The 24,856-nt window shown below is 32.7% G+C and overlaps 3 protein-coding genes across 3 annotated transcripts; 1 reads left to right on the plus strand and 2 right to left on the minus strand.

Annotated features, from left to right (window-relative positions):
• Nucleotides 1–4,758: 4,758 nt before the first annotated feature.
• On the minus strand, nucleotides 4,759–6,543 carry LOC104816234 (indole glucosinolate O-methyltransferase 3-like). The gene is made up of 4 exons (XM_010544951.2): nucleotides 5,976–6,543; nucleotides 5,497–5,801; nucleotides 5,323–5,387; nucleotides 4,759–5,222 (listed from the first exon to the last, which is right to left on the minus strand). The coding sequence occupies exons 1-4, from the start codon at nucleotides 6,431–6,433 to the stop codon at nucleotides 4,908–4,910; spliced, it is 1,143 nt and encodes a 380-aa protein (XP_010543253.1). The 5' UTR covers nucleotides 6,434–6,543; the 3' UTR covers nucleotides 4,759–4,907.
• An 8,683-nt stretch (nucleotides 6,544–15,226) lies between these two features.
• Nucleotides 15,227–18,133, minus strand: LOC104816235 (cytochrome P450 81D1-like). The gene is made up of 3 exons (XM_010544952.2): nucleotides 17,625–18,133; nucleotides 17,014–17,442; nucleotides 15,227–16,002 (listed from the first exon to the last, which is right to left on the minus strand). Exons 1-3 carry the CDS (start codon nucleotides 18,078–18,080, stop codon nucleotides 15,355–15,357), a joined length of 1,533 nt encoding a protein of 510 aa, XP_010543254.1. The 5' UTR covers nucleotides 18,081–18,133; the 3' UTR covers nucleotides 15,227–15,354.
• A 5,769-nt stretch (nucleotides 18,134–23,902) lies between these two features.
• On the plus strand, nucleotides 23,903–24,851 carry LOC104816236 ((S)-scoulerine 9-O-methyltransferase-like). Its single transcript, XM_010544953.2, has 2 exons — nucleotides 23,903–24,656; nucleotides 24,741–24,851. The coding sequence occupies exons 1-2, from the start codon at nucleotides 23,972–23,974 to the stop codon at nucleotides 24,809–24,811; spliced, it is 756 nt and encodes a 251-aa protein (XP_010543255.1). The 5' UTR covers nucleotides 23,903–23,971; the 3' UTR covers nucleotides 24,812–24,851.
• Nucleotides 24,852–24,856: the final 5 nt, after the last annotated feature.

Here is a 24,856-nt window from a genome sequence, read left to right on the forward strand (position 1 = left end):
AATATATATATATATAAATGTCTGTCGATACGTTAAAGGGGCAGTTTAAGACGAATCTTTTATAATAAATCATTTGATAAAATGTGTAGTAAATTAAGAGCAGCGTCCACTTGCACCCATTTTCATTGTCTTTATTTGTATGATGGACGTCGTTCAAATTAAATACACCAGTAAATAAATATTTAAATTAGACATCATGGGAAAGGGAAATCATGGGGATGGGAAGAAGGGTATGCAAATAATGCAATGCAAGAGCACATGCCACATAGCGCTGCGGACCCAAATAATGATGATAATAATAATAATAATAATAAATGGGAACACTAATTTTAGTATAGATTAGGGCATTTGTTATTGGATCATTTAATAATTTATTTAAAATTTTATAAAGAAATATACCCCATATATTTGAAAGTGGGTTTGCCCACATACCATCTCACTTTCTCACCTTTAAACCCTCACATTTTTTTTGTTAATAATAAATATTATATAGGTAAACAATCGCACATAAGAGATTACCAAACGTAATACTAGACACTCACGTTGAAAATACGTTATTAATAAATTTTAAAACAAATGATTATATACATATACTGATATATATATATATATAAGCATATATGCGTGGATATATTAGTCGTGTATTGTATTTAGGGGTGTCAAACGAGCCAGCTCGGATCATTTTGGGTTCGGCTCATTTGGCTCGGATCGTTTTGGGCTCAGCTCGTTAGGCTCGTTTTCTAACGAGCTAGAAAAATCTCGGCTCAGATCGCTCGCCAGTTTTCCGATCTGAACGAGCCGGCTCGTTGAGCCAAGGATATATAATATTTTTTATTTATATTTATTTTAAATATAATTATAAATTTAAATAAATACATAAAAATTTAATAAAACACCAATATCATTTAATATTTTCAATTATCACCATCATAATAATTAGTATATTTATAATATCATATAAATAATATAAAAAAATTAATATAAAACTATATTAGATTTTTTTTATATAAATTTAATTTATTTTAAAAAAAAATACCAGCTCGTTGAGCAGCTCGCCAGCTCGCCGAGCCAGGCTCATTGAACACGTGTTCAATGAGCTCTGGCTCGTTAGGCTCGTTTTTTAACGAGCTGAAAAAATTACGGCTCAGATCGCTCGTTTTCTGGCGAGCCACGAGCCAGCTCGCGAGCCGGGCTCGTTTTGACACCCCTGATTGTATTCATGATTTTCATAATATGTCATATAAAGTATCATATCGAGCATCTCGGGAAGATGAATATGATATAATAATATTTACAGCTGGGCATTGGTTTCATTTTCATGCGCTAAGTCAGACAATTAATAAATAAATAAGCGTCGGTATGATGGATTATGATGCCCAAAGGGGCAAAATAAACACATCTTTTACAAATTAAAATCGACATATATAGCAGTTTCTTAATTATGAGATTTTCAATTATTCTGTTTCAGTTGTATTTAAATGGAACAACCTAAGAAAAAAACACCAACTAAAATCTACTGTCAAAGGTTCCATGGGTAGTATACGGTATGCGTATATGTATACTGTATAACATTTATTACTTGCATTATAGAGTATGCATTGAATTGCGTGAAGCCATTTGAGTAATTAAATATAATTACCATATCTTTTAGGGGGTTGCTGGTCAAGTGGGCATTATGATATTAATACGCAAACGTCTACGATAATAATTACGGTGATCTGTCCAAAATATTATAATATATTGTCTATTCGTCAGCAGGAGATTGCTCACAGATTCTGGTTTCAATAAATGGACAATAGATGTTGTATCCAGAACTTTGAATTAATAACGTGGTTATAAAGTCAGTAATAATCCTCGTTTCATGAATCCAATATATCATGAATCGCGTGGGTTTGGGGTTTGACCCGCATGCGCCTAAGTCCAACTACGGCCCGAGTGTTTGGTGCGTCTGGTGGCTAGGTCAAGTGGGGGACTGTTAGGCATGAGTTGGCCGGCTCGTCTCCGTTTGTAATGATAGGTAGTCACGGGGTTACCCAATACATAAAATATATATATATATATATATCATGAATCCTTTTATATTTCTTAGGGCGTGACGGTTTTGGTAATAATCATGAATCTTTTATACTATACGACCTAGGGACGAAGTTTCAGTAGTTTTCTGACGGTCCAATATATGATATAATGTTTGGGTTAGACATTAGAAATCCTGACAAAGCGTATTCAAATTATCCATATATATGGACCAGGACCTTAAAAACAGAATCCAAATTAGTTTTTAATTTTTTTTTATAACGTATGAACCCTAACTGCTACCATTCGGATGCGCTGACCAGATAAACCTCCGGTTCGGAAATAACATTTGTATATGGATCATATAAACCTAGAAATTATCTCCCTTCACATCAACCAGGAATCGAACACTCAACTTCAAGATGAAGTTACCTTCTAATCCAAACTTAACCATTCGGACACGATATGTTGGGTTTTAATTACACATGTTATTGCACATGTTATTCCGTTGATACGGATTACAAATTAGCTTTTAATTACACATGTTATCCCGTTGATACGGATTTCGAAGCTCCAATTCTATTTCTTTTTGTTTTATGCAATCGCGTCCCATCCCATACTGCTCCTCTCGGTACCCTTTTGAAAGGTTTACACGTATCATTACAGAGAAAACATTTAATTGAATAATTTTTTTATAATATTCAATTAAATAATTGAATAGTTTTAATTATATAAAATTATCGAATAAACGTATGGTAATTTTCTATGTAAACCATTCAATTATTTATAACTTTTCATATTTATAAATATTACTTATTATATTAAAAAATATTAAATTCTTTTAAAAATTCTAAAATAAAATAATCTGATATTTATTTCATATCATCGTTTTCAAACAAATCTATAGTTGGTACTTAGTACAAAACAACAATATTAATATGTTTACGAAAATTCATATATTTATAAAAAAGATTTAAAATCATTAGTGTTTTCATTTTAAATATAAAAAAATTAAATTAATTAAATATTTTTCACCAACCCACTTTTTCACCTGTAAAGGCCCACGTTGAAAATACATGATCAATGTCAATATGTTTAAAAAACTACATATCCATATATAAGTATATACGCGCGCATATATTAGCTGTATTTCTAATATTTTGTATAATATAATAAATCATTATCAATTCACGAGCCAAGAATCTCGGGAAGATTACATGGGTAATATTTTCAGCAAGGCATTGGGTTCATGTGGTTAGTCAGAAAATTAATAAATAAATGAACATCAATAAGATGGCATATATGTTTTTTTTTCTTTTTGTAAAGATGGCCTATATGTTTGCCAGGGACAAAAGAAAACGTTTTTATAAGTTAAAAATTGATATATATATAGCCTAATTGCACTTTTTATAATCTAGAAAAAATGTTGATTTTATGATCGATATTTTGAATATTTAGCAGTTTATATTGAGATTTTATATTATTAGTTTGAGTTATACTTAAACTGTCTTCAATAAATAATATAAAATGTTGTGGAATGGTCTAAGTAACATGATTTAAAAAAAATCATACCAAAAAAAGAATATGATTTAAAAAAAATCAGTTTGAGTGGTTCAATCGATAAGGAAAGAGATTTGAATCCTCATTTGGAGAGGGGAATTCACATGAATTTCTTCGGTTTTCTGAAAGATGTAGTGAGACCAAAAATTCGGAAAATTTTAAGATTATAAAAAAATGACTTGAAAATTTGCAAGTGGATACGGCTCCTTATCACAGGCATTGGAAATTTGCAAGGCTTTTAATTTTAGAAAGAGTTACAAATTTGCAATTTTATGTCTATTATTCAAATAAATTTAAAATTATAAAAAAATAAATTTAATATATATAGCCCAACAAAGTATGAAGTTATGCAAACAAGGCACACGACTTTTTTAAGAATAGATATTCAGTTACCGGATTCCGTGCCTAGATCTCTGCCCATTTATATTTATACAATAATGTCAGATGCATTTCTATATGTATATACGTGTGTCTATGATATTTATAAAATATAATAAATTATTATCACATGACGTGTATTTCGGGAAGATAACATGATGTAGTATTTACAGCAAGGTATCGGTTTCATGTGATTATGGATGGGGCTATGATGCCTAAATATACACAAGAATAAACGTAGAAAAAAAAACAGAAATATTTTATTTGATTCCTTTTTTAAATTTTTTTATTGTTTATTTCTATTTACTTGGTAAATTATATACTTTCAAATATATATTTTGAATTCATGTATTAGTAGGTAGTTCAAATGCTTATGCATTGTTAAAAAAAAAAGAGATTAGTTACTAATTAGTAATATATAGAGTGCACTTAGTATAGATCAAGAAAGAGGGAGAGAGGAAATTACGGTCAATTATGATATTCTATGGATTATGCGAATCTCAATCAGGTTATAGCAATTAACTGCAAAACTACATTCATGAATTTAGTCTAAATCATGACAAGTGAACAATTTATGTTTCATTATATTGCTCGTGGTAAATACATAGATATACTATAAAGTTTGAGATCCATGGACCAATGATTTCGACTCCAACGATTTTTGTGATATTTGCTCGCCGTTCATGTTAAAATTTAATCACTAGGCCAACGTAATAAAATAAATAGATGGCTTTGTTTTTCACCATGAAATATATATGTGAATAGGCTCTTTTCCTCATATCGATTTGAAATACAATTTCAGCTCATGACAACAAATAAAACTTGGTCCGTCAAATATATAAACATGCATGTAAATGTGCCAACTTTCATTGGATTACAACAATGTAAAACGAGAAGGGCAACAGAAAGATAGGATAGAAGGGGAGAAACCCCGAATTTTACAAACGGTTAACGTTTTAAGCGTTTATTGCATCTTTGTGGAGCTCGATAACCCAACAATGGTAGACCCGACACACGAACTCGCAACGGGCGAAACCCGCATCCGCTGCTAAAGCTTCGAACTCGGCTCGATCCCTCTCTTTGCCTCCCGAGCAATGCGCGAACATCAACATGTCCATATCGAAGGAAATATTCGCGTATATGTCGCCGCTCTCTGCTTCCGTCGGTGTGACTATCTCAAACAATACCACTTTGCCTTTACCCGGCAGCGCCTTCCAACAGTTTTTAAGAATCTTCACGGAGTCTTCATCGGTCCAATCGTGAATTATCCTCTGTAAACATTTAATTAGAAGCAGGAACCCTTTGTTGAAATCTTCTACCTTTGAAGATATTAATATAGAAAACCCTAATAGATTTTCTTTTATAACTTACTTTCATGAATATGGCATCCCCTTTCGGGACATCTACAAACATATCCCCGGCCACGTGCTCTACGCCTGGAACCATGAGAGTTGGTTAAACATTAATTTTATATATATATATATATATATATGTATATATTTCATATAAATTCTCTTGTAAGAGAGATAAGGTAAAGCTGCTTACGAGGGTAGCTTGGAGCGAGAGGTATAACACAAGGTATGTCGAAATTGATACCCCTCATGTTGGGATAATTTGACGTAATGATTCCGAGAGCCGTACCAATTCCTCCCCCGACATCGACCAACACCTCGACACCTTCGAAACCTTTGTAAACTTCGACCAGCCTCTTCATCATCAGGGTGCTACAACCGGATTGGTTAAATATCTTCCTGAATCTTTGGTCCGTTCCCATGTACTCGAAGAGTTTCATACCGTGTGCCCGGCTGAACGCATCTCCTCCTTCTAGTACCACGTCCTTCAAATGGGTCCTAATTAATATCCAATTCCCGAATTATTTGCCCGATCAAATATGGAATGAATCGTGTGTATCTACTCATACGGGGGCAAGAGAATATACCCTAGATCTATTATTTCTTGAGATGCTATATTGAGAAGCGGTCCATCCGTTTGGAATAATGCATTAGAAAGAAAATCCAAATTACCAGGTGCTCAGAAAGACTTGGTCGTGATGCACCAGGACTTGTGAAGCAAGGGAGCCCAGTTCTTGATTACTGGTCAGGAAGAACCGGCAGATGGGTTTGGACCCATAAACCCTCTGGACCTCTCCGACCATATCCTTGTCTCTGGCGTGGACCGTGCGGCACGCCACGATGTCATAGCTGGCGAGAAGGCGGAGCATCCGGTCCAACAAGGTCGGGGCATCGGGGTTGCGAGGTCTGGTCGGAAGCCGACAAGCTATCTCCGCAGGAGTAAGGAACGAACCCTCGGCCGTGGAGTGGAGAATGTCGAAGAGACCGAGCTCGAGAGCCGCTTTCAGGACCATGGGGAAGGCAGCCGCATTGGCTATCCTCACGGCTAGCAAAACCACCTCGTTTTCTTCATCTCCGGCCGTCTTGATTTGAGGGTTTGTGATAAAGGATTGTGAAACAAGGTCTTTCATTGTTTTCTTTCTTCTTCGCGAAGGTACAGAGATCAGAGATCAAGAGATGATATTTTTTATTTTTCCTTTTTTTTTTTTTTGGTTTGGTTTTGTACATTCAAATGCATATATTTGGTCTGATTTTATAGCGAGATCTCGCGCTCCGTATAACAAATTAATGATGAAATTAAATGGACACGTCTCCTATTGTAACGGAGCAACCTAAATCCCACTCGTAGACAACTCTCGCTAAAGATAGTATTGGTGGAAACCCCCAATTGATTATATGAATAACAAAATATAATACTAAAATAATTGGTGCATGATAATCAAAAATTAGAATATTGACCTCTGGCCAACGACAAAATTTGCTGGTTTGCAACGATTCTCTTGAAATTTTAAATTATCATCATATAATTTTCTTTGTTTTTTTTTCAACGAATGAAAATAAAATTGTCCACGAAATACTATAGCATGTTTAATTGGTGGAACACGCGAGATAAGATGCATGAAGTAGAAAGATCATATAGCGAAATTTTATTGATACTAATAATAATAATATTAAAAATATAACATATTTTCATCTTATTGCATGATTGGTAATTTAGCTGCCAATATCGTGAGTTGTAGATTATTCTACCATTACACAACTTACCAAATTGAAATCTTTATTACACATCTCTTTATTATATCTCTAATACAAATCTTTATTATATCTCTTTATTTTTTTTTATTATCATGCGTTATTATTGTTTCTTTAAATACATATTTTATAATGTGAATGACGGTAAAGTACAGGACACTAAATTTTTTATTATTGTAATTTTATAATAATTAATTGGATAACATATATTTTAATACGCGGCGTCTATGACATGAAATCATACCTAACTCTGAATTATTTTTAGTTTATGCGTCACGAATATCTCGAATTCAGAACTTGCACTTGCGGCCTATTGGTCCCCGAGGTGAACAAATGTCAGCCTCCTCTCAACTCGAATACTATTATTTGATTTCGTTAAGAGTTTATATATATATATACACACACACACACACTCCAAATCAAATATTTTGTGGTGCTATATAATCAACCTTAATTACAGGTGCACAATTCACCCTATATGAAAATTAAAATAACCGTGACTAAAAAACGTTCCAGCTTAATTCGTTTTTTTATTAAGATGATATGTGAAAATACTTTGATTAATATAAAGGCAAATCATCATATCTATTCATTTAAATATTGAAAGATTAACCTGAAGATTATTATTTGATGTAATTCCGGTTTAACTTTCCCAATTAATTTGAGATATTACTGCTAAACAACTTTTTCATAAACTTGACAATTGACTTATCTGATGGATTTACAATGCAAGAATTATGGTAAAAAAATTTACGTAAAAAATAACAACGATCACAAGTTTATTGAGATAAAAATTTAAAATTATCAAACCGTTAATTTTATATAACGAGGAAAACTGTTGACACTTGGAAATATTTTCTGCGAGTAATTTTGATGTTTATATATTCATTTAGCGATTTAAATTTTATTATATTTTAGGAGGCGACAAAAAAAATGATGCAGGAACGTGAGAGAAAAAAAAAAGAAAGAAAGGCAAGGGGGACCACCACCTAAACTCCCTCCAATTATATGCTCGTCGCCGTCCGATATTCCTTAAATATATAGCATTCCGTTTCCCCCCTCAAATTTAATTCCAACATTCAATATTACCCCGTAATTTTAATAAAGTTCTGAAAACCCCCCGCCCATGCTTGCGACCAAACCGAGTTCATTCGGTTGGTCTATTGATTACTAAAAATTAGAAAAACTCATCTTAGATCAGAAAATCTTGATTTTCTTGAATCCAACGTTTTTCTGAATAACGTGGGAAACATGAAAACTTATTCACCAATTATTATGGCCATCAAACGACAAAATGCATGGATTTGCACTATATATATCTATATATATCCACGTAGATTTTACATTACAATATCACTTCTCCGAATCTAGTAAAAAAGTAAATCGTAAAATATTTGCTTATATATATATATATATCTTTTTTTTAATAATCTAGAAATTCACTGGGTCTTTGATTCAACTACATCTTTCAGAGCACCGAAGAAGAAATCCATGTGAAAATCTTTCTCCAAATGAAGACTCGAACCCGAATTAGGAAAGAGTTTTGTTCTTTTTTTATCGGTTGAACCACTCAATTTTTGATTTGATTGATTCTATGTACATCAATAATACAAAGTCATCAAGATTAATATTATTTCTAGAAGATGGCTGCGGCACACCCCAAAGGTAGCTCTTGCACATGGCCACGAGTCACGGTCCAAGCACAACATTTAGCTTGATATAATATTGTAGTTTCTGTATATTAAAGCCTAGTTTGTTTTTTGGGCCAAGTTCTAATAGCACCTATAAGGCCACGGCAAGTAAATGTTTTTCGTTGGGGTTAACCCTAGTTAGGGATCGAGGTGGCGAATAGAAACAATTATTTCATGTGCAGCTGTCCATTTAACTTATTTTAAAGTCACATAGGATCTTAATTTATTAGTAATGAATTTCATTGTTATTTGTCACGCACGAAGAGAGAACCACGTGATCGACCTTGTTGATCCATTTCGATATAAATTTTGCTTTGTAACCAATTCTTTGGTTAAGAAAAATGTTGAAGTGGGCCAAGTTGGTAAGAATTTCTTATTCGAGTTTTAGGGTTTTGGTTTGGAGGTTGTTTGGATTTAACCAAAGCGCGATTTAATAATCGGATGTCGTGTGGTAATTTAGCATTTTGTGTCCGCTTATTAATATAATAACGTAAAAAAAAAAAAAACTCGACTCGTATGAATAATTAGTGCTTTTGTAAAAGAAATCATCACGACTCCATTACATTTTTTTTAATATTGGGATGGCGCATAAACAATATAAGTATATTTGTTTTTGAAGTGCAATAAAAAATTTGAATATTTTTTTGCCATTTGGGCAAAAGTAGACATTTTTTTTAATAATGGTGTTAATTGTTGGTAAATTAAATATTATTAAATAGTGCAAAAAAGGTTTTGCCTTTTGGGAATGGGCTGTCAAATGTCATCATGCCACTTGTATTATTGAAAAATATAAAGTTTTTAATATTCACGATGAATTCTCGATATATATATATACTTAACGTTTTTCATAAATAAAAAAACGTTTTCTATATTTTTCTAGTCATATGGGATCTTCCTACGTATCCACACGATGTAAATCGAGAGCGAAACGATAACGTGATTGTGATGTAACGGTGATTAGCCTGCATATCCTCCTTCTAAGCACCATTTTGAATTTTTTTTGGGAACAAACACCGGTGGATATACATAATTATGATCGATGTTCGAGCATATATATATATATATAATAAGTTTTTTTAGGTAATCGAATATCCTAAACCAATGTATGGACTAATTTCGGGACGGGATCAGATGAGATTTGGATATATAATAAGTTATTTAGTACTATTGAAAGAAGTACCATACATTTCTTCAAAATTTTATAACTCTAGATAATCCTCTTCTATTAATTCCGCCGGATAGAGGCTCAAACCATCTTTAATTTTTTCTTAAATAATATACCAATTAAAGTCGAAACGAAAAACATGTTTGTTTCGTTAATACTATAAAATACATTTTTAATATATAGTATAATTAACCTCGAGATTCAAGATTTGCTGCCTAAACCTTAAAAGAAAATTATGTCAAAATCGAGTAGTACATAGCGAAAGGAGACTCGCGATTCACGTGCATGTTCTCATGGATCTTCCAAAATGCCATTTGAAATTTTTGGACCGAACGCGGCGCCAATAGTGATATATAAGTATCGTCGAGATTCGTGATTGCCAAACAAATTATTTAGTGCTACTTACTGAAGGGTCCATGTCAATATTTTGTAATTTTGTGAGATCCACTGTTAAAGATTTCGATAAAAGCGTAGAAATTTATTATCATCGAAAGCATAAATGTCTTCTACATAAAGATAACTTTTGAAAATAAAGAAATAGAAATTATAGGATATATTATACATATAAAGATTATATAAAGCAATTACAATATATAATATGTGGATTGTAGAGAGGTTATATGAATATGAAAATATTCTAATACTCTTTTTTTTTTAAAGTAATACACTCCTAATATAAATATCTAGAATAAAAATACGGATGATTTGAGGTTGAACGATAAGAATAAAAATTAGATTGGAAATTTTACATGATTCAGAGTAGTTTATTTCGTAGATGAGTAATTAAACCAATTTCTCAAATATTTGAACATATTGTTTACTAAAATTTAGAAGAGTTTAAATATATGAGATGTTATAATTCGACGTTAGTTATTATGTACATTTTGTTATGGGAAACTTCAACCTAAAAACAAAAACGGAACTTTACCATATTAAACATTGGCGTTCCGAATTTTAAAAAATTAATGGACGGAGTTTGCGGTGTGAATAGAGTATATAGGCGAGATACTCGAGGCATAACGTATATATCTATATACAAGAAATGGTAAAAATTACTTTTTGGGAAATGATATTACACAAAAAACTATAAAACACTAAATGAATATAAATGTATGGAGTTTTTTAAAGGGTAAACTGGTAAACTGTGACAAAATATGTCATATCATTAAATCTATATTTTTTTAACCTTTGTAAACTATACTTTTTTATAATTTTTTGACAAAAATACACTTACTTTATTGTATAATTTCAATATTGCCATGTAACACTCTAAAAAAATATGCACCATAAAAAACAGTTGAAAAAATTTGCACCATTGTGCCAAATATGTCATGTCATTGGAAATCTATACATTTTTTTCCCTTCATTTGCAAACTATACCTTTATATAAAATTTTGACAAAAATCTCCTTACTGTATTGTCTATTTTCAATATTGTCATTTAGCGTTCCGAAAAATGTACAGTATGAAAAGCAGTTTTTTTTAAAACTGCGTTATCCAAGAGAACTGTTTTTCATCCGAGACAACTATTTTTCATCGGAAGAATTTGTTTTCATCCGGGAGAATTATTTTTTATCCGAAAAAATTATTTTTTATCCGGACAAAAAACAGTTCTCCTAGACAAAAAAACAGACTCTAACGGACGAAAAACAGTCTTTCGAACAAAAACAGTTCTCCCTACAAAAAACAGATTTTTTCGGACGAAAAATAACTCTTTCTGACGAAATACAGGTCTCCCAGACAAAAAACAGACACTCTCGGACGAAAAACAGCTCTTCCGGACAAAAAACAGCTCTCCCGGACGAAAAACAAACTCTCAACAGCTCTCTCAAACAAAATACAGCTCTCCCGAACAAAAAACAGACTCTCCCGGATAAAATACAGCTCTCCCGGACAAAAACAGACTATCCCGAATAATACAATTTCCAAAAAAATTTGGTGTTCATACTGCACATTTTTTGGAGCGTTAAATGGCAATATTGAAATTATATCATAAAGTAAGGGTATTTTTTGTCAAAAAATTATAAAAAAGTATAATTTGCAAAAGAATAAGAAAAAAAAATATAGATTTCTAATGATGTGACATATTTGTCCATTTTACCAATTGCTCTAAAAAGATTTTTTTTAGAAATTGTGTTATCCAGAAAAGTTTGTTTTTTGTTCAGGAGAGCTGTATTTTGTCCGGGAGAGTCTATTTTTTTTTGGGAGAGCTGTATTTTGTTCGGAAGACTCTGTTTTTTGTCCGGAAGAACTTTGTTTGTCCGGGAGAGCTGTTTTTATACGAGAGAGTTAGTTTTTGTCAGAAAAAATCTGTTTTTTGTTCGGGAGAACTGTTTTTTCTCCGGAAGAGTTGTTTTTCGTCCGTTAAAGTCTGTTTTTTTTACTGGGAGAATTGTTTTTTGTCCGGATAAAAAATAAATTTTTCGAATAAAAAATAATTCTCTCGGATGAAAACAAGTTCTTCCTAATGAAAAACAGTTGTCCCGGATGAAATACAGTTCTCCTGGATAACGCAGTTTCCAAAAAAATATACTTTTTATACTGCATATTTTTCGTAGTGCTAAATGACAATATTGAAAATAGACAATAAAATAAGGATATTTTTGTCAAAAATTTATATAAAGGTATAGCTTGCAAAGGAATGAAAAAAATGTATAGATTTCCAATGACATGACATATTTATCACATTGGCACAAATTAAAAAAGAAAAATGTTTGGCATGGAGATAGAGAATGAAAAATCAACAAAAAAAGGTATAAATTTGAGTCATTATTATTATGATAAGATTATATATATATATATACTAAAAGTAGAAAGATTAGAAATATAATATGATAGGATGTAAAAATATAAAAATATAGTATAAACTTTGTGTTTAATCATTGAATAAGGATTCCGACAACGATAACCCCGCCCTAGTTAAGATCATATCTCCCACTGGCCACCTTCCTTTCCGCCCAATATTCAATTCAATATTAAACCCTAAAATACCATGGATTCTATGAAAGATTCCCACATATTCCAAAATTGGCTCCCACCCGCAAAGTTAACGAGGTGATATTTGACCGCTTGATACAGATTGTGCACCGAAACGGGAATCTTACACAGAATGTTAGACCTAATTTGTTAGAGATAATCGATCATCGGATTTAATGTATGATGTGACGTGACACGAATAATTACGTCGAGATTATATGGAAAACCCTAAATAGGGAAAACAACACACGGGCAAAATAGGAGTTCTGCTAGTGGAGAACGAAAAGCATGCAATATAATAAGATATTTAGCCCCATGCTTTAGCCCATAGTGTTGGCATGTTGGATGTTGGCTCGGTCCTTGTTACAAAAGTACTGATTGGTAATTACCATTGATATGATTGATATATAGTACAAGACGTTATATATAGTTTTTAAAATTCTAAAAAAAAATACAATCTAAAATATATTAAAGAAACCAGAAGAATTAGAAAGATAGTAATACGTACATTTTAAATCGTGTAAATTTTTCTGTAAGATTCAATGTATTACCACGAACTCATGTATATCAATAGATCGATCTATAGGATTGATTGATCTTCAAATCTCTACTCTAAAGTTTATCTCAATAAAAAAATTATTCTACTCTAAAGTTCATGATGATTAGTGTGACGAACAAAAGATATAATGGATTGGTAAAAATGAATGTTTATTTTTTTTTACCCCTTTGGAGGAGTTTAAGAGAGAAAAACAAAACAAAACAAAACCATATGGTCTTCTTTCGTTTTTTTTTTATAAAACTTAAATTGATAATAACGTAAAATTTGGTTTGTCTTTATCACCGCCCTTCTCGTATTTGATCACTGATACTCGCCGAAGTTAAAGAATTTCAAACCTAGAGAGATATACCAAGCTCTAATATCATGATAAATAGTAAAACAGTTGGTATTATCGGTAATTAGAAAAATTTAAGTAGAAAATACAGTTTTTTAATATAAAAGTTATAAGGGGTAATTGGTAAACTCTGACAAATATGTAAATATGACATCATTAGAAATCTATATTTTTTTCCTTCTGTTGTAAACTATACCTTTTTATAATTTTTTGATAAAAATACTCTTACTTTATTATATAATTTAAATACTGTCATTTAGCACCCTGAAAAATGTACACCATGAAAAGTAGATTTTTTTGGAAATTGTGTTATTCGGAAAAACTGTTTTTTCATTCGGGACAACTGTTTTTCATACGAGAGAGTCTGTTTTTGTCCGGGAGAGCTGTATTTTGTCTGGGAGAGTCTGCTTTTTGTCCGGAAGAACTGTTTTTTATCCGGGAGAACTGTTTTTCATCCAGGAGAACCTGTTTTTTGTCTGGGAGAGCTGTTTTTTGTCCGGGAGAGCTGTTTTTTGTCCGGAAGAACTGTTTTTTGTCCGAAAGAGTTGTTTTTCATCCGGGAGAGTGTTTTTTTGTCTCAGAGAACTGTTTTTTGTCCGGATGAAAAATAATTTTTTCGGATAAAAAATAGTTCTCCCCGGATGAAAACAAGTTCTTTCGGATAAAAAACAGTTGTCGCGGATGAAAAACAATTCTTCTAGATAATACAGTTTCTAAAAAAATTTGTTTTTCATACTACACAATTTTCGGGGTGCTAAATGGAGAAAATAGATAATAAAATAAGGATATTTTTGTAAAAATTTATATAAAGTTATAATTTGCCGAGGAAGAAAAATAAAAATGTATAGATTTTCAATGATATGACATATTTTGCACATGTGCAAATTTTTTCAAGTTCTAAATTTATAAGAAAAATATAAAAACAAAATAAATAGAAAAAAACAAAAATAATAGATGCAGAATTGTAATAGCGCCGAAACTATGCGTTGAATGTGATAAGAGGCTCTTTCATTTATTTTCTTTTCGGTGTCGGCGTTTGAATTCTGCGACCATTAAGTTCAAGTCGAGTAGTGTGCCAAACGCAGCGTCCGTGAAAGACACGACGTTCGAATACGGCCAAAGTTCTATATGCCTCGGTTCTATTGTTTTTCCTAAGACTTGGATGACAGCGAGTTAAGCAACCAGTCGTGTCGGGACCTAGTTGTATGTCATGTCGGGGTCAGAATGGAATCGACAACCCAGCCAGGTCCAACTTGAATATATAATACCTAATATATATATTTGAATCGATTTTTACATATATAACCATGCATGTAGACATATATTGTCATAATTTGGGGATTTTGTCGATATTTAGAAAGTGAATCCGGTTTGTTTTGAAATTTTTTATAACCCGGATTTAATCCAACTGAACCATAGAATGCAAAATACTCGTATCTCTACCAAATAAACGTGAAAAATAAAAGTTTTTTTTTCTGTAGAATACAAAAGTGCGGTAGGACGTTTATTGTGGTCGCAACATAACATACAAAAAACATGTATTATATGATTTTATTCTCTTCTTCTCTCGCATGTTCAAGAAGAATCTTCTTGCTCGAGAAGCTTAGTAGCCACATCCCTGGCCTTGCACATCGCCACGAGCGGCCCGGCCATGTGCGTGATGGGTCCCATCCCCTCCGACATGTCCACCGCTGCGCCGCCGACGGTATTCCACTCAAAACACTGAATAAACGTCCCGAGAGTCAGGCCGACGATCTTGAGCCCTAAGGCGCCACCAGGGCAAGCCCTCCTCCCGATCCCGAAGGATATCAGCCTATACGTATCCGTATCCGTATCCGTATCCGTGTCCTTACTCTCTCCCTCGAACCTCTCGGGCCGGAACGTGTCCGGGTCGGGCCAGACGGTCGGGTCGTGGTGGATGGCCCATGTGTTTACCTGTACGATGGTGCCACGTGGCACGTGGTAGCCACCGATGGTGCAGTCGGTCGAGGAGTAGTGAGGGAGGAGGAAGGGACCGGGCGGGTTGAACCGGAATGTCTCGGAGACGATGTTGTTGAGATAAGGGAGCTTGGGGAGATCCGATTCCTCCATGACTCGGTCTTGTCCGACTCCGTCATCGATCTCTCTCCGGGCTTTCTCCATCACGTGGGGGTGATTTAGTAAATTCGCCATCGCCCATGACAGTGTGGCGATCGAAGTGTCCGTCCCCGCCAACATCATCGACTGCACACACACCGTCATCACATGTTACTTTTCTCTGTCTCGTGGTCCAAATCCGATGTAACGTTTTCGTATATAATAGTATTTGTTAATTTTTTATGGGTATCCTTCTGATATTCCCAAGGGTTCCATTAATTCACTGCCAATATAATAACATATCTCGGTTCATCAGACGTCACTTATATAATAATTAAATGATATCTAGCGCAACACAACTTACTAGGTGTGGAAACCATAACAAAGAAAACTCAATATCAATCAACTTGCGATTTCAATTATTATTCCGTGTATATATATATATATAAGGCTCGAGGTTTTGTAAAAACTATGATTGAGATTTTGTTATTTGTACATATATTATGTAACGTTTCCATATCTCCCACTTCATCAAACGTTATTTACAATATAACTACCTGCCCTAAAATATGCTAGTGCAACTAGGGAGCCTTGGAACTTATTGTGTTAAAAGTATTTTTTTAGAATTTAATAAAACAATATTCGAACAATTAATCCACCAATACATATATATATATATTTACATACCAGGTGAAGTTTCCGTGATATTCGGAATCTCAAAATTTTGTGTGTACAAAGATCTTGCAAATCCGAGTAAATAATTAGATGCTTACTTTGTCAACATGTTTGAATTAAAAAACATTATTTATTAATATATTATATATATATATATATATTAAAATTTTCAAAAAGTTTCGGTTGGTGTAGATTTTCGATATTAAGGTGTTTTTCCAAATAGAAAACAGATTACTAATTTCTGAATTTATTAATAATTCTCAATCCCCAATAAAATACAGTAGATAGTTTGCTATATAGTAAAATTTCGGATATTTATCATATTTTTATTCTTTTTGGTATTCAGTCACCAAATAAAAAAAAAATTGGTCAAATACTACAAGAATAAACGGATTATCAGTTTTGGTGTGAGGATTGTGTCACGTCGATATACGCATTAGGTCGTATATATAGTATGAACAGCAAAAGTAGATGTATACGCACCTGGATAAGGCCTTTGATGACCTCGTCGGTGTACTGCATGGGCTCTTTCTCCTGTAGAACCAACAAACGGTCGAGCATCGTGTCGCTCTTGACCTTCTTACTCCTCATTTCGTCGACGAGCCCCTGCGTGAACTCGTTCATCCTAAACCCTAGCTCCTTCACCCTCTTCACGTACTTTGGGCTTATCCACTTTAAAATCGGGAAATAATCCGCTGGATTGCCCAGCCCGCTCTTGTCCAACACCTCCTGCATTATCGCATGGAACCTTCTAGAACTTTCCTCCTTTCCCTGGTCGTCGTCGTAGTACCTTTTTCCGGCGATCATCCTCATTATGTTGTTCATCACGACCACCGTTATCGCCTGCCTCAGATCCACGGCCACTGGCCCTTCACGCGCCTCACGCGCGAGCTTGACCACCATGCGTCGTACCTTGTAGGAGAATGAATATATTGTTATAATCTAAGCTAGATCTGATATCTGATGTAATATGTATATCTACGGACTGCATGCTTGTCATTACCACCACTAGGGTTTAGTTAGTTTTGTCATTCGCACTTGTTTTCGGGTTTCTCTAAATGTAACAAGATGTAGATCATAGATGTTTATCACACCTCGTCAGCTCGTACGGACAGGAAGAGGTTTAGGCGGTGAGAGGAGACCATCTCGACGGCGGCGATTCGCCGGAGGTTCCTCAAGTGTGGACCGTACGGCGCCGTTCCGATGGTGGTGCTGTCGTAAGCCACGTACTTGGTGTTGAGAAACTGCGGTCGGTTGGCAAGGATTTTGTCGTTGGGGCCAAAACATTCCTGGACGAGAGACGGCGAGGAGACAATGACGATGCGGCGGTTTCCGACACGGAGGGAGAAAACCGGACCGTATTTGTCCGAAAGCTCACGGAAGGTACGGTGAAGTGGCTTCTTAAGGTAGAAGAGGTGACCAACGAAAGGAAGAGATGGTGGAGAAGGAGGGAATTGCTTGCGAAAGCTTTTGCCCCATGGCAGGAGAAGTTTCAGAGAAGCTATCAGAACGACGATGGATAATGCGGCGACTATCATCGTCTCCTCCATAGTGGCAAAATCGGTAATTAATTGAGATATTGATGGTGGATTTGCAGATGAGAGAGAGACTTGCGGTCTTTATATAGAAGGGGGAGAGGTCTACAGATTATACACATAAGAATAAAATATCATGAGATGACACGGAATTTAATCTATCCATCGTAATTGTATATTTAATTCAGATATTAGTATTAGTTATATGATATTCTAAAATTTTACTATAAATGATAGTATAATCATTTATCTTTAATAATGAAAATCTATATATTTAAAAGTTGGATCCGAAAGAATATAGTGAAGCCACCTAAACTTCCAATTCATCATTTAGTGTCAAGTTTTTCATTAGTTAATTAAATTAATTAAAATTTTTATTAATTATATTAGTTATATGTAAATTGATTGGTCTAACACTAATTATTACACACAAAATTAAAATTAGATTTTATAGAAGATTAAGTTATGCATATAATATAAAAGTTTATGAATAACCCACTATTTTTTTAATATATTATTTGATACATATAATCCAAAATAAACCAATTCTAATGTGTTTTTTAATAGAGGTTTTTCAAAAACTTCTATAAAAATATATTAAAATCCAAGTTCAAAAGTTATATGAATAGATATATCTATATATATAAAAGTTGGATTTGGAGGAATATGGCGAAGCCATCTAAGCTTCCAACTCGTCATCTAGGTGGCAAGTTTTTCATTAGTTAATTAAATCTATATATATAAAAGTTAGATTTGGAGGAATATGGTGAGGACACCTAAGTTTCCAACTCATCATCTAGGTAGCAAGTTTTTCATTAGTTAAATAAATTAATTAAAATCTTTATTAATTATATTAGTTATATGTAAATTGATTGGTCTAACACTAATTATTACATGCAAAATTAGATTTTATAGAAAATTAGGTTATGTATATAATATAAAATCTATATATATAAAAGTTGGATTTGAAGAAATATAGTGAAGCCACCTAAGCTTTCAACTCATCATCTAGGTGGCAAGTTTTTTATTAGTTAATTAAATTAATTAAAATCTTTATTAATTATATTAGTTATATGTAAATTGATTGGTCTAACACTTATTATTACACACAAAATTAGATTTTATAGAAGATTAGGTTATGTATATAATATAAAATCTATATATGTAAAAGTTGGATTTGAAAGAATATAGTGAAGCCACCTAAACTTCCAACTCATCATCTAGGTGGCAAGTTTTTCATTAGTTAATTAAATTAATTAAAAAAATTTATTAATTATATTAGTTATATGTGAATTGATTGGTCTAACACTTATTATTACACACAAAATTAGATTTTATAGAAGATTAGGTTATGTATATAATATAAAATCTATATATGTAAAAGTTGGATTTGAAGGAATATAGTGATGCCACCTAAGCTTCCAACTCATCATCTAGGTGGCAAGTTTTTCATTAGTTAATTAAATTAATTAAAAAAAATTTATTAATTATATTAGTTATATGTGAATTGATTGGTCTAACACTTATTATTACACACAAAATTAGATTTTATAGAAGATTAGGTTATGTATATAATAGAAAATCTATATATGTAAAAGTTGGATTTGAAGGAATATAGTGAAGCCACCTAAGCTTCCAACTCATCATCTATGTGGCAAGTTTTTCATTAGTTAATTAAATCTATATATATAAAAGTTGGATTTGAAGGAATATGGTGAAACCACCTAAAATTTAGAGTTTACATCATATTAATATCTGATCAAAAGTTGAATATTGGAAATATATATATAATGTAAGATAAAATGATATAAAAAACCATAATTAAAAAAAGTAGAGTAACAAAACTTAATGGTGATTTTTTTTTTGGTAAAATAAAGGGAACATTAGATAGTAGAATTGAATTGGTGGCTAGGAATTTCCATTAAATTCAAGAACAAAATTGAAATGCTTTTATAAAGGGGTAATTTCAATTTTAAAAGTTAATTTAATTTTTGAAGAGCGTAATCAAATTCTATTTTGCTAAAATAATTGTGCTAATGATATATAACAAATTACTGAAGAAGATTAAATGTTTTCAAGATATAATGTATGTATGTATGTATGATAAAATCAAATAATTTATTAATGGTAAATTTATATATAAAACATAAGGAATACACTCGAAAACACACAAAAAGTTTATATTAGATGAATAAGTTTTAGTTATAACACACAAATGATTAATGAATGCTGTTCAAATTTCTAATTACTAGAGCCGAGAACGAAAAGGAAAAAAAAAATTCACCGGTACAGATATTATTTTTAGGTCACGTAATTTTTTCTCCCTAAATGTGATTAATTTCGTAACAATATAAAAATGCATGTATACTCTTTACTTTAGGGAAAATATGACTTCTGTTATTTGATTACGTGAAATATTTTTCTAACAAAATATAGTTTATTGAGAAATAAAATCTAAAGATAATTTAGCTTTTCGACGGAAAAACGTCACAATATTTTCTGTTTTTCATCGTACGGGAGTGGAAAATCTGAAGCCGAGTTGACTGGGTGAGTCACAACACTCGGTCGGTCCTACAAGACTTGTTCAAAATAAATAAAAACAGAAGAAAAATTGATTTGTGCGATTACAGAAGAAAATAAAACACGATTACCCATTCATCTGGCTATTCCCATTGTATAAGAACACAAATTCGATTTGATAAAAAATAATATTCGACGAGAAAAACTAACCATATTAATTTTTGGGTTATAAACCAAGCAGATTGAGGCCACGTTCATTGCACCCATCTGTTCCATCACGCAATTTCTATGGAAGAATATTACATTTACGTATATGAGATGGATAAGCCATCGGAAAAAAATTTCATTGAATGTGAAGAAAAAACCAAGAATGATGGTGATTGGTAAATGTATACATTAATTATTTACCCCAAAGCCAGCATTTATTTAGGAATATTCAGATGCATGCATTTTTAATTTGAGTATTTATTGATTGGTAGCAAATATTGACAATATATGATCATGTTCACTTGCTGACTACAACGTGAAATATGATTACGTGATAATACATATATATATATATATATATATATATGATTACAACGTGAAATATGATTACGTGATAATATATATATATATATATATATATATATATATAATTGCATCGGATCGATGCTTAATCCTTGAGATTCTAATCTAATAACAATGACAAATAAGTGTAGACAAAAATAAAATAAAATGCGTAATATTTAATTGACACTATATCGTTTTGCTAACGAATACGAGAAAATCAATGATTTCAGTGGTCGTACTCATATAAACATGATTTCACCATGCGTCCTATGATAATTTAATTTCGTAATGAAGTTGGCGACAACGATATTATTTAATATTTGTAACGAAAAAGGCATCTACGTGTAATTAATAAACTAACAGAAAGTAGGAAACAGGTGGGCGGAGAGTCATCGTTGTCGCCCGATTTGGATTTGTCTTTTATATAAAATATATATATAATCTTCAATTATTATGCATGCATCATGAGTATATAAATTATTTAGGTATTTTGTTGCATTTTAAATATTTATATTATGAAATTTAAGTTTATTATGATTATAATTACTCTTTCTTAAATACTATACCTACAACAGTTATCATTTCTAATAATATTTTATTTCCATTTACTTAGTCAACGGTTACTCTGCATTGAAAAAACATTTAGGGGAAGAAAAGAAAACATCGTGGTGGATCTAATCGATTCTCCCCATCGATATCTGTACCACTTATTTAAATTATAATAATCTGAAGAAAATATCAAGTTGTACCTTTATATGAGTATAATTAATTTATTAGTATATATTTTACATCCGTATGGAAAGTTTAATATACTTTATAAGATTTTTTATGTTGCGAACTTTGTAATATAATATGCATGCCATAAAATATAGTTTTCTAACAACGGGTGGATGATACATTATTAAACCTGTCTTTTGTATATCATCAAAATATGTGTTCCCGAGTCTACATTATAAGGATAGCGCATGTGTTTTAAGAAGAAAAAAGACACAGTTAAAAAAATAAAAATAAAAATAAAAACTTCGACGTAAGTTTGAATGTGAACAAAACATTTGAAAAATATACATGTTAATTTAACAGTGTAAATTTTGTTTATCATATGACAATTAATTTTGTCCGTGCGAATATAAAAATTTGTGTATTTAATAAATTTAAATTATGGCCACTGCTGTTACTGTACAGTTTTCGGCGATCTGGAATCGTGGGCTATATAATAATAAACGAAAAAAAAGAAGAAAAAGTTAGCGATAGTTGGATATTTTAATTTCGCTTATGATTTCCCATTATAAAATTATATTATTATTATTATTATTATTATTATTATTATTATTATTATGCACTCGTTACGATGGAGATGAAAATAATTGAAGCGGTAGGTGGTCGCCCTCGCTCCATGCGATGCTCGTGTTCATGGATCATTAATAATCATTTCAGGAACCAAATTAATTTATAACTATTTGACGCGTAACAAAATACATCATCATTTTGGCACTAAATCAACGAATATCTTTTGGGAATCCAATAATTAAGGCATACATATATAACTACGATAGAAATAATTGAATAAAATATGTATTGGGGTGATTACATTAAGGGTTTGTTCGCAACTTAGCAGAGTTGATGAATTGTTTTTTGTTTTCTAAAGTTTTGAATTTTTATCAAAATAAAATGATTACTTATTTAAATTTATTGGATAATTAATGATCGTGTAATGAATTTAGCTCTCCACACATGACAATAAAAAAAATATTACTCACTCCATTTCATAATAATTGATGTTTAAAACATAAACATACAGATTTTAAAAATAACATTTTATCCAAAATATCTTTATTTACTGTATAGAGAATTGTGATGCAAAATATTTAAAATTATTAATAAGGGATAAAATTGAAAAAATATTAAAAATTATATATAATACCTCAAAGCCGTTATTTATTTTGTAAACAAAAAAAAATGTTCCAAAACGTAACCTAAAGTGAAATGGAGAGAGTATATTCGGATTTGAAACCATCGGCATTCAAAGATAAGGGTGTAGAATGGGTTCGGTTCGACTCGTTCCGATCGGAAAAAATTTTAATTCAGTCCAGTCTAGCCTATTTTTAAACGAGCCGGCCCGCGAGCCAAATATACAAATTTTAAAAATAAAAAAAATTTAAAACTAATTTTAATATTTTAAAAATATTTAAAATATAATACAAGAAATAAAATTTTAAACAAAAACAAACTAAATATATATAATAAAAACATAATTTATATATAAAAATATTTTAAAATATATAAAAATTTTAAAATTTTAAAAAAAATATTTTTTTTTGGTCCACAAACAAGTCCGGCTCGTGACGGACTGGTTTGTTTGGCCCGGTTATTTTTGGGCTCAAAATATTTGAGTCCGACTCAGAAAATTTCTGATGGTACAACCCGTAAACCCACAATCTGCGCTCGTTTTACACGCTGATCAAAGATCCATGAATCTTCCTCGTTATCACGTGAAGGTGAATAAATGTATTGGCGACGAAAGATTTGGGTACGCTAGAATATTTTGTACACGGCCCATCAACTCTGATTTTTCACATTAACTGAAATTACAATAATTCTTACATTCAATGTACTCAATTACCTGAGAACATATCTTTCTAATATTTTGTCGGAGCGAAGAATTATTGAAGAAGACTTCGTATATTCAAGATAACAAATCACAATAGTTATAAGCATCAAACAATTTTTAAAATATCTAGTTATCATATAGACTTCTTCTGATTATTGAAACGTGTATTTATACGAATCTCAGATAAGCACTCTGCGCTACACATAGACAGAGAGGAAAAAAAAAAATGGAGGCACCAAAGGGTGGAGTGTTCTTCTCGGCGAGAGAGCTACACAATCTGATCCCTTTCCACCTCACCTTACGCGCCGCCATCGAGCTCAACGTCTTCGACATCATCGCCGGAGCTCCCCTCACCGCCGCCGAGATCGCCGCCCAGATCCCCACCGGGAACCCTAACGCCTCCGCCTCCCTCGACCGCATACTCCGCACCCTCGCCGCCTACGGTATCCTCACCGTCTCCTTCTCCTCCTCCTCCCCCCCTGCATATGGCCTGGCGGACGAGTTCCAGTGCCTGGTCTCGTCGGAGAAATCGTCGTCGGTGATATCGAGGGCCGCGAACGTCCTCGGCCACGCGCTCAGCCCGGGGTTCGACAGCTTCTGCGAGATGAAGCACGCGGTTCTTGAGGAGAACACGGTGCCGTTCGTGAGAGCTTTCGGCGTGACGCCTTACGAGTACTTCTCGGAACGGCCTGAGCTCACGAAGAATTTCAACGAGTCCATGGCTAACAACTCCAAGTTCTACATCGCCGTCGTCCTGAAAACTTACCGGGGATTTGACGGCGTTACGGAACTGCTGGATGTCGGAGGAGGTAACGGAACTCTGGTCGGAGAAGTAATCAAGGCTTACCCCAATATTCGTGGGCTCAACTTCGATCTGCCCTTCATCATCGATTCCGCACCAGCGATCCCTGGTAAATATATCTATTATTCCATCATCAATTAATCTTTACCCTAATTAAAAATTATAATAAAGTCTTGTCGGTGGTTGGTCGTAGGAGTCGAGCACATTGCTGGAGATATGTTCGAGAGCATACCCAACGCGGAAACTCTGATGATGAAGGTATAACCAGACCAAGATTTTAACTGGACCCTGTTTTTTTTTTTTTTTTTT

This window comes from Tarenaya hassleriana, unplaced genomic scaffold (assembly GCF_000463585.1).
Source record: "Tarenaya hassleriana unplaced genomic scaffold, ASM46358v1 Cleome25, whole genome shotgun sequence".
Lineage (NCBI taxonomy): Eukaryota > Viridiplantae > Streptophyta > Magnoliopsida > Brassicales > Cleomaceae > Tarenaya > Tarenaya hassleriana.

Coding starts and splice junctions, on each gene's coding strand:
- LOC104816234 (XM_010544951.2), bottom strand. CDS start 6,433: ATGAAAGACCTTGTTTCACAATCCTTTATCACAAACCCTCAAATCAAG. Junction 5,802..5,975: donor CAAGTCTTTCTGAGCACCTG/GTAATTTGGATT, acceptor GATATTAATTAG/GACCCATTTGAAGGACGTGG. Junction 5,388..5,496: donor TCTCGCTCCAAGCTACCCTC/GTAAGCAGCTTT, acceptor TCATGGTTCCAG/GCGTAGAGCACGTGGCCGGG.
- LOC104816235 (XM_010544952.2), bottom strand. CDS start 18,080: ATGGAGGAGACGATGATAGTCGCCGCATTATCCATCGTCGTTCTGATA. Junction 17,443..17,624: donor TGTCCGTACGAGCTGACGAG/GTGTGATAAACA, acceptor TTCTCCTACAAG/GTACGACGCATGGTGGTCAA. Junction 16,003..17,013: donor TCATCAAAGGCCTTATCCAG/GTGCGTATACAT, acceptor GTGTGTGTGCAG/TCGATGATGTTGGCGGGGAC.
- LOC104816236 (XM_010544953.2), top strand. CDS start 23,972: ATGGAGGCACCAAAGGGTGGAGTGTTCTTCTCGGCGAGAGAGCTACAC. Junction 24,657..24,740: donor TTCCGCACCAGCGATCCCTG/GTAAATATATCT, acceptor GGTTGGTCGTAG/GAGTCGAGCACATTGCTGGA.